The following is a 12,968-nucleotide window of genomic DNA, read 5'->3' as shown; positions in this document are numbered from 1 at the left end:
GAGACCAGAGAGTTCGCCTGCACAGCTTTGGGCACCATCTCAGTCATTAGAGAATTTCCCTCAGGAGCTGGGTATAGTATCTGCGGTGTGTTATCGTTCTCATCTGCGATCATAACGCTCACAGTAACATTGCTACTAAGCGGAGGAGACCCGTTATCTCGGGCAATGACTTGGACCTTGAAACTTTTCAACTTCTCGTAATCAAATGACCTTAGTGCGATAATGGCACCTGTATCTCCATTAATAGATAGCAGAGAGGACACTGGAGTGCCGTCTACATCGCCAGGATATAGTGCGTAATTCACTGTGCCATTCTGTCTCCAGTCCGGATCAGTGGCCGACACGGAGCATATAGGAGAACCTGGTTTGTTATTTTCTGTAATATGCGCACTATATGATTGTTGCAGGAAAACAGGCGGATTGTCGTTAACATCAGCCACCGTTAAGTGGACTGTTTTCGAGGATGACAGAGACGGAGTACCTTCATCAGTAGCAGTGATGGTGATGTTATAATCAAATATCACTTCACGGTCTAGTTCACCGGTGGTCACAAGGGAATAATATTTTTAATAGATGGGACAAGTTTAAATGGCATATTTGACCCAATGACGCAGTGGACCTCTCCGTTACTCTCGGAATCTCTATCTTGCACATTAATGATGCCAATTTCTGTGCCGGGCGGTGCGTTCTCCGGAATATGGCTATTCAGGGATTTCAGAAATATTTCTGGTGTGTTATCATTCACATCTGTAAGCTCAATAATTACTTTTGTGCCCGTGGACAGGCCAAATCCATCTTTCCCTTCAACACGCATCTCATAAATAGATTCTTCTTCAAAATCTATTGGTCCACTAACTGTAATATCACCAGTATTAGAATCCAGTGTAAACGCAGTTTTCGCCAAAGAAGATGCTCGACTGAACTCATACGTCACTTCTCCATTTATTCCTTCATCTAAATCAGTTGCACTAACTTTTATCACTAATGTACCTATTGGTGAGTTCTCAGGCAGAGTAGCTCGATAAACCTCCTCGGTAAACACTGGAGCATTGTCATTCGCATCCAGTACAGTGACGTGTATCTGCACACTGCCTGATCTCGGTGGAATGCCACCATCACTGGCAGTGAGAATTAAAGTTAGCTCCTGCTGTCTCTCACGGTCTAGCTCTTTATCCAAAACTAATTCAAGATTCTTCCCCCCATCATTGTTTGGAGAAACAGCCAATATGAAATAATCATTCCTTTCTAACATATAATTCTGCACTGCGTTTTGTCCTATATCGGCATCGTGTGCCTCAATCATGCGAAAACGAGCACCCTTATCTGCAGATTCCCTGATCTCTAATTTAATAATGTCTTTGGGAAAGACCGGTAAGTTGTCGTTGATATCCTGAATATGCAGCGTAATTTTATGAAGCTCCAAAGGATTTTCTAGCACCAGCTCGAATTTCAAAACACATGAGAGTTTTTCCCTGCAGAGGTTCTCTCTGTCCATCATTTCGGCGACGGTCAAATCTCCAGTACCCACATTGATATTGCAGAAACGTTTGCGATTACCTTCAGCGTCAATTCGAGCCTTCCTAGCAAATAATTCATTCACATTCAGTCCAAGATCTTTTCCAATGTTTCCGATAACATATCCTCGTTTCATCTCCTCCAGCACAGAATAGCTCACGTCTGCCTTCACATTGTGGACTATGACAAGCAGGCAAAGAAAGAGCGTGAGGCAAGCCGCCGGTAATCCTTTGTTCAGCATCTTCTTTTGAAATATCCAATACAATGATGAATAAATTCAATATCTACAGCAAAGAACCACATAAAACACAAACAAGTCCTAACAGCTGAAAGAAAGGAGCGACCCACTACCGGTATAGCATAATCCACACCATTGTTTCACCGTTTTCACTGTTATGTGTTCGCGTCACTACAGGGAGGAGAGATGTATTTTACGTGAATTTGCTTTTTAACTTACATGGTCAACAGCGACACTACCAGTATTTATAAGACACTGCAATTCTAAGACATCCAAAAACAAAACAACTACAGTTAACATGAGTAGAAACATCCATGTAACCAAGACAAACACACACTCCTCCTGGGACAAACCTAACAACCATCTGAGGTAGGCCTATTTGACTCTTTTCGGATTAATATCATTGGAAGATATTCAAATTAAAGGACAAGTGCTGAAACCAGAACACAGAACACAGAACACACTTATCCAGACAAAGCAAATATTCTAATACTATACACATCCCAAACTTATTTACAAATTAATTCTAAAAGTCAAGTAATTTAAAGTTGCCTAATCCAGAAGAATCCAATATGCTTGTAATTCAGCTGTAGTGATCTCAAGAGGACCAACAATATCGACCTCAAAACTGGAGAGTAATAACAAGAGTGATAAGGCAAAACAATTGAGAAAGTTGCATTGTATTTAAGCTTAGCACTAGCTGTGCACCACAAAGAAAACACCACATATCACTTTCCCACATCTACATGTCACATCTTTCAATTTGTAGAGTAAACAGAAACTGTAAAATGTTAGTGTTTTTAGATGTTATGAGGCATTGGGGGGGGGGGGAGGGGTATATTATTGAGTCACGTCATGTACAATGAAAACAAGCGAGAGATAATGTTTTATATTACCTGGGAAGAATCTGTTTCATCACAAGGTCCGAACGGATCTTGAGAGGACGTCTTTCGTAAAGTCATATCAGCAGGAAGGGTGCCATCATTGTAGGATCTCACAAATTTAAAGTCACTGGTGCGCGATCCCGTGGTCAAATACGCGTCATAATTATAAGCGCTGCGGACGCTGCGCAAAGTTCCAGTGCCATCCACGTCTGCGTAATTTGGTGGGAGATAAGCGCTTGGAATGGCCACAGCACCATCAAACAACAGTCTAGGCTTTCTCCTGTGGCAAAACTTCACAGCCAAAATGATAATGATAAAAGTCAGGAAAAAGGTGGAAACAGACACCAGCGCAATAATCAAATATGTGGTTCGTTTAGATCCAGTATCCTGAGACGCGTCTTTCAGCTCGGGGATCTCAGCTAAATTATCTGAAATAAGTAAATACACTGTGCACGTTGCTGATAGAGGGGGCTGACCGTTGTCCTTCACGGAGACAATCAGGTTCTGTTTCATCCCATCGTTTTCAGAAATGTCTCTCTGCGTTCTGATCTCTCCACTGTGGGTACCGATGGTGAAAAGTCCTGGATCAGTAGCTTTAACGATGTGATAAGAAAGCCACGCGTTCTGCCCTGAGTCTGCGTCCACGGCAATAACCTTGGAGACCAGAGAGTTCGCCTGCACAGCTTTGGGCACCATCTCGGTCATCAGAGAATTTCCCTCAGGAGCTGGGTATAGTATCTGCGGTGTGTTATCGTTCTCATCTGCGATCATGATGCTCACAGTAACATTGCTATTGAGCGGAGGAGACCCGTTATCTCGGGCAATGACTTGGACCTTGAAACCTTTCAACTTCTCGTAATCAAATGACCTTACAGCGAGAATGGCACCTGTATCTCCATTAATAGATAGCAGAGAGGACACTGGAGTGCCGTCTATATCGCCAGGATATAGTGCGTAATTCACTGTGCCATTCTGTCTCCAGTCTGGGTCTGTGGCAGACACGGAACATATTGGGGAACCTGGTTTGTTATTTTCTGTAATTTGCGCTTTGTACGATTGTTGCAGGAAAACAGGCGGATTATCGTTAACATCAGCCACCGTTAAGTGGACTGTTTTCGAGGATGAAAGAGATGGAGTGCCTTCGTCAGTAGCAGTGATGGTAATGTTATAATCAGATTGCATCTCGCGGTCTAGTTCAGCAGTTGTCACAAGGGAATAATATTTTTTAATAGATGGAACAAGTTTGAAGGGCACATTTGACCCAATGACGCAGCGGACCTCTCCGTTACTCTCAGAATCTCTATCTTGCACATTAATGATGCCAATTTCTGTGCCAGGCAGTGCGTTCTCGGGAATGTGACTATTGAGTGATTTCAGAAATATTTCTGGTGTGTTGTCATTCATATCTGTCAACTCTATAATTACTTTTGTGTCTGATGACAGACCAAATCCATCTTTCCCTTCAACTTGTATCTCATATATGGATTCTTCCTCAAAATCTATGGGTCCAGTAACTGTAATTTCACCTGTATTAGAATCCAGCGTAAACACATTTTTTTCCAATGAAGATGCTCGGCTGAACTCGTAAATCACTTCTCCATTTAATCCTTCGTCTAAATCAGTTGCACTAACTGTAATCACTAATGTGCCCACTGGTGAATTTTCAGGCAGAGTTGCTCGGTATACCTCTTCTGTAAACACTGGAGCATTGTCATTTGCATCCAGTACAGTGACGTGTATCTGCACACTGCCTGATCTCGGTGGAATGCCACCATCAATGGCAGTGAGAATTAAAGTTAACTCCTGCTCCTGCTCACGGTCAAGCTCTTTGTCCAAAACCATCTCAAGACTCTTCTTATTGCCTTTGTTTAAGGAGACAGCCAACACAAAGTGTTCATTCCTTTCTAGTATATAGTTCTGTACTGCGTTTTGTCCTATGTCTGCATCGTGTGCTTCACTCATTCGAAAACGCGCTTCTTTCATCGCCGATTCGCTAATCTCTAATTTAATCACCTCTTTAGAGAAGACTGGTGAATTATCGTTTATGTCTTGAACATGCAGTGATATTTTATGTAGCTCCAATGGATTTTCTAGCACCAGCTCAAATTTTAAAACGCAAGAGAGTTTTTCCCTGCAGAGACTCTCTCTGTCCATCATTTCGGCGACGGTCAAATCTCCAGTACCCACATTAATATTGCAGAAACGTTTGCGATTACCTTCAGCGTCAATTCTAGCCTTCCTAGCAGATAATTCATTCACATTCAGTCCAAGATCTTTCCCAATATTTCCGATAACATATCCTCGTTTCATCTCCTCCAGCACAGAATAGCTCACGTCTCCCTTCACACCGTGCACCATGACAAGCAGGCAAAGAAAGAGCGTAAGCCAAGCCACTGGGAATCCTTTGTTCAGCATCTTCTTTTCCAACAACTTAGTACAACTATTAATTAATTCCAGAAAAAACAGTAAATAATCACATAAAGCACAAAGGAGTCGGTCCAGTTGATAGATAGGCGATCACTTCCGACATAGCAAAATCCACATCATTGTTCCACCATTTCCACTGTTCAGTGTCTACGTCACTGGGGGCTGTGTGTCTCATGTGAAATTACCTTTCAACTTACATGGTCAACAGCGACACTTTCAGTATTTACAAGAAACTGCAATCCAAAACATTCATAAACAAACATTTATGCAGTCTGGTAATATTCAGAAGCAAACGCCTACAGCCACAATGTCAATTAAACTAAGAGAAGATACAATTTATCAAACAATCTATCTGGAGGACTTAATTGATCTCTGATGCACATCCTTGGAGGACACATAGCCAGACAAAGGACAACTGTTCGGACCAAAATAGACACTAAGCACACTTATAAAAAAAAACATTATTCAAGATCTTTACAAATTACATGTGGATCCACAAATTCATTCTAACAGTGAAGTTCTGTGGAGTCATCTAAAAGCATGGGGTATAATTTTGTTGCAAAAAACACAATAACCTAACCTAACTAAACCTTGATTCAACACATGACTTGAATATGGGGCTGTGCATGTACAACCCGGTTTCCAAAAAAGTTGGAAAGTTGTGTAAAATGTGAATAAAAACAGAATGTGTTGCCCTGCCATTCTTGCAAACCCATATTTAGTGTCAAACGGGACATAGACAAAATGTCAAATGTTCTAACTGACAAATCTGATAATTTCATGAAAATTATACACTCTTTTTTAAATTGATGTCAGCAACATGTCTCAAAAACGTTGGGAGGGGGCAACAAAGGCTGGATAAGTAGTGTAACACTAAAGAAATTACGAGGAACATTTAAAAACTAATTAGGCTAACTGGCACCATGACTGGGTTTAAAAAGAACATCCCAGAGAGACAAAATCTCTCAGAAGTAAAGATGTGAAGGTATTTGTGACGGGGCAAACAATGCAACAATATAAAAATTAAGGTTATTCAATGTGAAATGGCAAAAAAGGGATTTCATAATGTATACATCATATCATTAAAATAATCAGAGAATCAGAAATGTATGCAAACAAGGGACAGGGCGGAAAAACAATACTGGATGGCCATGAGCTTCAGAGCCTCGGGTGGCAATGCATTAAAAACTGACCTTTTTCTACAAAGAAAATCAGTGTATGGACTCAGGAAAACATCCAAAGACCATTGTTTATGAATACAGGTTGGTGCTCAATCCACACATGCTGGTTAAAAATCTACCATGCAAATAAGAAACCCTATTAAGACAAATGCAAAAATGGCATTGTCTTAACTGGGCCTGAGCTTGTTTAAGATGGACTGAGGCGAAGCAGAAAACGTTCCCATAGTTAGACCACTAAAAATGTGTAATTATCTTCTGATTCTTCATTGAACAAAAAGGAAATGGACAGTTTCCTTGGTGGATTGAATGTTCCTGTTATATCATCAGACTATAAGACACATCTTGAGGAACCTATTACACAGGGAGAAGTTATGGCTGCCATATTTTCAATGCAGTCTGGAAAATCCCCAGGTCCAGATGGGTTCCCTGTAGAGTTCTACAAGAACTTTTCTATGCAGCTCTCTAGTCATCTAAGTTTGGTTCTAACAGAATCTCTTGAAAAGGGGACTCTTCCACCAACAATGAATCAGGCCTGCATTTCATTGTTGGCTAAAAGTGGGAAAGAGCCATTAGACTGTGCCTCGTACAGGCCTATCTCATTGCTAAACACTGATGTGAAAATTTTAGCAAAGGTGTTGGCTAGAAGACTTGAGGATGTCCTCCCTGCTGTGATATCTCCTGATCAGACCGGGTTTGTTAAAAACCGACATTCATTCTTTAATATCCGTCGTCTTTTCAATATTCTGTTTACTCCTTCAAAATCTGTTTCAGAGTGTGTAGTTTCTATGGATGCAGAAAAGGCATTTGATAGGGTGGAGTGGGACTACTTATTTGCTGTTCTAGAGAAGTTTGGTTTTGGCAGTGTTTTCATTTCTTGGATAAGGCTGCTGTACAGCTCCCTTCTCGTCAGTCCTAACCAATAGTCAATACTCCAGTCTATTTAATCTACACCGTGGAACCCGACAGGGCTGTCCTCTGAGTCCTTTTGCTTTTGTTCTGGCCATTGAGCCACTCGCGATTGCCGTCTTGGAATCCAATCAGATCTCAGGCGTGCTTTCGGGAGGCACTGAACACAAGGTGTCGCTGTACGCCGATGACCTTTTGCTGTATATTTCCAATCCAGATGTGTCGTTACCAGCTGTTCTGTCTTTGCTTAAGAAATTTAGTCAATTCTCTGGATATAAACTGAACTTGCACCAGAGCGAACTCATTCCTATTAATCATGAGGCATCACAGCTACACTTAAATATACCTTTCAAGATTGCTCAGAGTAGTTTTACATACCTTGGGATATCTGTTACACACTCTTTTAACCATCTCTTTAAGGCTAATTTTGTTAAACTGTTAGAGCAAACTAAACAAGACCTTTCTAAATGGTCGCCTCTTAATATGACTGTGATTGGCCGTATCAACTCAATTAAAATTAATGTTCTTCCCAAGTATTTGTATCTGTTCCAGTGCATACCAGTTCTTGTCCCTCTATCTTTTTTCAGATCTTTAGATTCTATCATCTCATCATATATTTGGAATGGCAAAAAACCTAGACTGCGTAAGGCTTTTCTCCAAAGGCCAAAGGCTCAGGGTGGCATGGCCCTACCCAATTTTAAATACTACTACTGGGCAGCTAGCATAAGATGTATGTTATACTGGTGGTGTTTTCATCTTAAGAATGACTGTCCATCCTGGGTCTCCATGGAAAATAGTGTCTTTAACCAGATCTCTCTGTCAGGATTTTTGGGTGCTGTTCTGCCTGGGATTGGTCATAAGCCTACCAATAATCCAGTGGTGAACCATTCTCTTAGGGTGTGGGTTCAGTTCAGGAGGACGTTTGGCTTTCAGAGATCTTCTCTTTTAAGCCCCATAGCATTTAATCACTTTTTTGCACCATCAATGCAGGATAAAACTTTTCAAAACTGGCATGAAGTAGGACTACACTGTTTTAAGGACCTGTTTATAGAGAACACATTTGCCTCTTTTCAGCAGCTGTCAAAGCAGTTTGATCTTCCTACTACACATTTTTTTAGATTTCTTCAGGCGAGGCACTATGTACAGCGTCAGGTTCCAAATTTCCCATCTTTACCACCTGTGAATCCTCTGGATGCGTGTCTCTCTCTTGATCCAATTTCAAAGGGTTCTGTCTCAAGGTTATATAACTTAATATCAGGCCTGGACTCCCCACCTTTGGTCACAATCCAGGCAACCTTCAGCTGCCTGTAGCAAAACGTAACACCCTTGCCTTCGCCTCTCTTCTAGCACGCCGCTCAATCTTATTGCAGTGGAAGGGGGCTGCTCCACCCAAACACACTCAATGGGTTAAAGATTTACTATCTTGTCTTTCACTAGAGAAAATTAGGTATAGCCTCAGGGGAACAGGAAAGAAATTTGATAAAATTTGGGGCCCTTTTCTTGATAGCATTACAAACTCTGACAGTATAGTCGATGAATAGTTGTTTGTGCTGGATGATTCTTTCTATGTGAATATGGTGGCTTCTCTGATATTGCACTGTATACACACAACACAAATATGATTGTTTCCAATTTTGGTCAGTTTCATTATTATTATTATTATTATTATTATTATTATTATTATTTATTTATTTTTTATTATTATTTATATTAATTTGTTTCCTTTTCTTTTCTCCCTTGTCAGTATGAGAATGTGGGAGGGGGGAATAGGGGTGGGGGTTGGTGGGTTGTGAGCTGGAAGATTGTGTCGAACTCTTTATGTCTTGTTTGTTATGAAAAAGTCAATAAAAAGACCTATGAAAGAAAGAAAAATGTGTAATTATTTTGGGGGAAATATGAACTCTGTTTTCTCAGGACTTAAGTGGAGAGGGACCATCTAACTTGTTATTAGTGCAATGTTAAAAAGGAGGCATCTATGATGGTATGGGGGTACATCAGTGCCTACATGAGCAGCTTGCAAATCTGGAAAGGCAACATTAATGTTGAATTATTTATTTCTGAGCAACCACTCAATACAGGTTTTGAGCATCCTATGCTATCATCCAGACAACAATTTTTTTGAGGAAGACCTTGTATATTTCAGAAAAAAACATGCCAAACTGCATTCTGCACATATTACAACAGTATGGCTCCATAGTTGAAGAATCTGGGTGCCAAACTAGCCAGCATGCAGTCCAGATCTGTCACATTGGGTGCACCAAGACATGAAAAACACAAATAGGAAGACCCCATAGTGTTGAATGGCTGAAGTCCTGCATCAGGCCAGATGTGACAACATTTCATTCTCAAATCTCCAGAAGAGGTGAAGTTACACTGTGGTCAACATGTCCCTAACATATTACTGCATGGCATCAAAATCAGAATGAACATATATTTTTCAAAAAACAATAACATCTCACTTGTCAATTTTCATATGCTCTATTGGGGCATATTGGGGGAGAGAGGAAAAGAGCGAGAGAGCCACATCATGCAAAGTGAACAAAAAGCCAATGTTTACTTTTACCTGAGAGGAATCTGTGTCATCACATGGTCCAAACGGGTCTTGTGAAGTCGTTTTTTGGAGTGTCATATCAGCAGGAAGAGTAACATCATTGTAAGATCTCACAAATTTAAAGTCACTGGTGCGCGATCCTGTCGTTAAATATGCGTCATAATTATACGCACTACGGACGCTGCGAAGTGTCCCAGCGCCATCCACGTCTGCGTAATTTGGAGGGAGATAAGCGCTTGGAACGGCCACAGCACCGTCAAACAAAAGTCTGGGCTTTCTCCTGTGGCAAAACTTCACAGCCAGAATGATGATGATAAAAGTCAGGAAGAAGGTGGAAACAGACACCAGCGCGATAATCAAATAAGTGGTTAGTTTAGATCCACTATCCTGAGACGCGTCTTTCAGCTCGGGGATCTCCGCTAAATTATCAGAAATAAGTAAATACACTGTGCACGTTGCTGATAGAGGGGGCTGACCGTTGTCCTTTACGGAGACAATCAGGTTCTGTTTCATCCCATCGTTTTCAGAAATGTCTCTCTGCGTCCTGATCTCTCCACTGTGGGTACCGATGGTGAAAAGTCCTGGATCAGTAGCTTTAACGATGTGATAAGAAAGCCACGCGTTCTGTCCTAAATCTGCGTCCACTGCAATAACCTTGGAGACCAGAGAGTTCCCCTGCACAGCTTTGGGCACCATCTCAGTCATTAGAGAATTTCCCTCAGGAGCTGGGTATAGTATCTGCGGTGTGTTATCGTTCTCATCTGCTATCATTACGCTGACAGTGACATTACTACTGAGCGGAGGGGATCCGTTATCTCGTGCAATGACTTGGACCTTGAAACTTTTCAACTTCTCATAATCAAATGATCTTACAGCGAGAATGGCACCTGTGTCTCCATTAATAGACAACAGAGAGGACACGGGAGTGCCGTCTATATCGCCAGGATATAGTGCGTAATTCACGGTGCCATTTTGTCTCCAGTCTGGGTCTGTGGCAGAAATGGAGCATATAGGGGAACCTGGTTTGTTATTTTCTGTAATATGCGCCCTAAATGATTGTTGTTGGAAAACAGGCGGGTTGTCGTTAACATCAGCCACCATTAAGTGGACTGTTTTTGAGGATGAAAGTGACGGAGCACCTTCATCAGTAGCAGTGATGGTAATGTTGTAATCAGACAACACCTCACGGTCTAGTTCACCAGTGGTCACAAGAGAATAATATTTTTTAATAGATGGGACAAGTTTGAAGGGCACATTTGACCCAATGACGCAGCGGACCTCTCCGTTACTCTCGGAATCTCTGTCTTGCACATTAATGATGCCAATTTCTGAGCCAGGCGGTGCGTTCTCGGGAATATGGGTATTAAGTGATTTTAGAAATATTTCTGGTATGTTGTCATTAACATCTGTGAGCTCAATAATGACTTTTGTGTCTGATGACAGACCAAATCCATCTTTCCCTTCAACTTGTATCTCATATATGGATTCTTCCTCAAAATCTATGGGTCCACTGACTGTAATTTCACCAGTATTAGAATTCAGCGTAAACGCGTTTTTTGCCAATGAAGATGCTCGGCTAAAATCATACGTCACTTCCCATTTACTCCTTCGTCTAAATCAGTTGCACTAACTTTAGTCACTAATGTGCCCACTGGTGAATTCTCAGGCAGAGTTGCTCGGTACACCTCTTCAGTAAACACTGGAGCATTGTCATTTGCATCCAGTACAGTGACGTGTATCTGCACACTGCCTGATCTAGGTGGAATGCCTCCATCAATGGCAGTGAGAATTAAAGTTAGCTCCTGCTGCCGCTCACGATCAAGCTCTTTGTCCAAAACCAATTCAAGACTCTTCCTACCATCCTTATTTGAAGACACAGCCAAAGCAAAATGTTCATTCCTTTCTAGCACATAGTTCTGCACCGCGTTTTGTCCTATATCTGCATCGTGTGCTTCACTCATTCGAAAACGCGCTCCCTTATCTGCCGATTCCCGGATCTCTAATTTAATCATGTCTTTGGGGAATACTGGTGAATTATCGTTTATATCTTGAATATGCAGCGTAATTTTGTGAAGCTCCAATGGATTTTCTAGCACCAGCTCAAATTTCAAAACGCATGAGAGTTTTTCCCTGCAGAGGCTCTCTCTGTCCATCATTTCGGCAACAGTCAGTTCTCCACTAGCTAAATTAATATCGCAGAAACGTTTGCGATTACCTTCAGTGTCAATTCGAGCCTTCCTAGCAGATAATTCCTTCACATTCAGTCCAAGATCTTTCCCAATATTTCCGATAACATATCCTCGTTTCATCTCCTCCAGCACAGAATAGCTCACGTCTCCCTTCACACCGTGCACCATGACAAGCAGGTAAAGGAAGAGCATGAGGCAAGCCGCCAGTAATCCTTTGTTCAGCATCTTCTTTTGAAACAACTAGTCCAATGATGAATTAGTTCCAGAAAAAAATAGCTAATAATCACATATAGCACAAAGGAATCGTTCCAGCTGAGAGATATACAATCACTTTCGACATAACATAATCCACATCATTGTTCCACCATTTTCAGTGTTCACTGTCCGCGTCACTGGGGGCTGGGGGGCTGTGTCTCGTGTGAAATTGCCTTTCAACTTACATGGTCAACAGCGACACTTTCAGTATTTACAAGAAACTGCAATCCAAAACATTTCTAAACCAATATCTTTGCAGTCTGGTCTTATACAGAAGCAAACGCCCACAGCCCCGATGGCAATGAATCCAAGACAAGAATATGCTACTAGTACAATCTATCAACTATCTGGGGGCCTTAATTTATCTCTGATTGCACATCCTTGGAGGACACATAGCAAGACAAAGGGTAACTGTTTGGACCAAAATAGACACTAAGCACACTTAAAAAAAAAAAAAAAACATTATTCAAGATCTGTACATATTACATGTGGATCCACAAATGCATTCTAAAAGTAAAGTGTTCTGTTGAGTCATCTAAAAGCATGTGGTATAATTTTGTTGTAAAACCACAAAAAACTAACCATGTGAAATTCAAAACTGGGGAATAATAACTTGATTTGGCACATAACTTGAATAGGTGGCTTTGCATGTACAACCCATTTTTCACAAAAAGTTGGAAAGTTGTGTAAAATGTAAATAAAACAAATGGGATGATCTGCAAATCTCTCAAACACATATTTAGTTGCAAAAGTGACATAGACAACATTTCAACTGTTGAAACTGACAAATCTGATTATTTCATGAAAATGATACACTGACTT

The 12,968-nt window shown here is 41.1% G+C and overlaps 4 protein-coding genes and 1 pseudogene across 7 annotated transcripts in view; all 5 read right to left on the bottom strand.

Annotated features, from left to right (window-relative positions):
- The window catches only part of LOC125286069 (protocadherin beta-15-like), a 70,629-nt gene that overhangs the window by 42,068 nt on the left and 15,593 nt on the right, over positions 1–12,968 (bottom strand). Inside the window, exon 2 of one of the 4 annotated variants that reach the window (XM_048230768.1) lies at positions 1,642–1,695. The exons of the other annotated variants lie outside the window; for them this stretch is intronic. Within the exon in view, the coding sequence (XP_048086725.1) occupies positions 1,684–1,695 (12 nt within the window). The 3' untranslated portion in view covers positions 1,642–1,683. Of the gene's footprint in view, positions 1–1,641; positions 1,696–12,968 lie in introns of those variants that run through there. 4 annotated transcript variants of the gene reach the window in all.
- Positions 1–12,968, bottom strand: part of LOC125286068 (protocadherin beta-16-like) — a gene marked incomplete at its 3' end in the record, with an annotated part of 68,151 nt that overhangs the window by 44,926 nt on the left and 10,257 nt on the right.
- Positions 421–1,798, bottom strand: LOC125286077 (protocadherin gamma-B7-like). Its single transcript, XM_048230774.1, has one exon. It carries the CDS (start codon positions 1,754–1,756, stop codon positions 548–550), a length of 1,209 nt encoding a protein of 402 aa, XP_048086731.1. The 5' UTR covers positions 1,757–1,798; the 3' UTR covers positions 421–547.
- On the bottom strand, positions 2,636–5,474 carry LOC125286075 (protocadherin beta-16-like). The gene has a single exon (XM_048230772.1). It carries the CDS (start codon positions 5,050–5,052, stop codon positions 2,641–2,643), a length of 2,412 nt encoding a protein of 803 aa, XP_048086729.1. The 5' UTR covers positions 5,053–5,474; the 3' UTR covers positions 2,636–2,640.
- LOC125286071 lies at positions 9,316–12,394 on the bottom strand (annotated as a pseudogene).

This window comes from Alosa alosa, chromosome 21 (genome assembly GCF_017589495.1).
Source record: "Alosa alosa isolate M-15738 ecotype Scorff River chromosome 21, AALO_Geno_1.1, whole genome shotgun sequence".
In the NCBI taxonomy this organism is placed as follows: Eukaryota; Metazoa; Chordata; class Actinopteri; order Clupeiformes; family Clupeidae; genus Alosa; species Alosa alosa.
The sequence above is the reverse complement of the archived record's forward strand: the minus strand, read 5'-3'. Positions and strand labels throughout refer to the sequence as shown.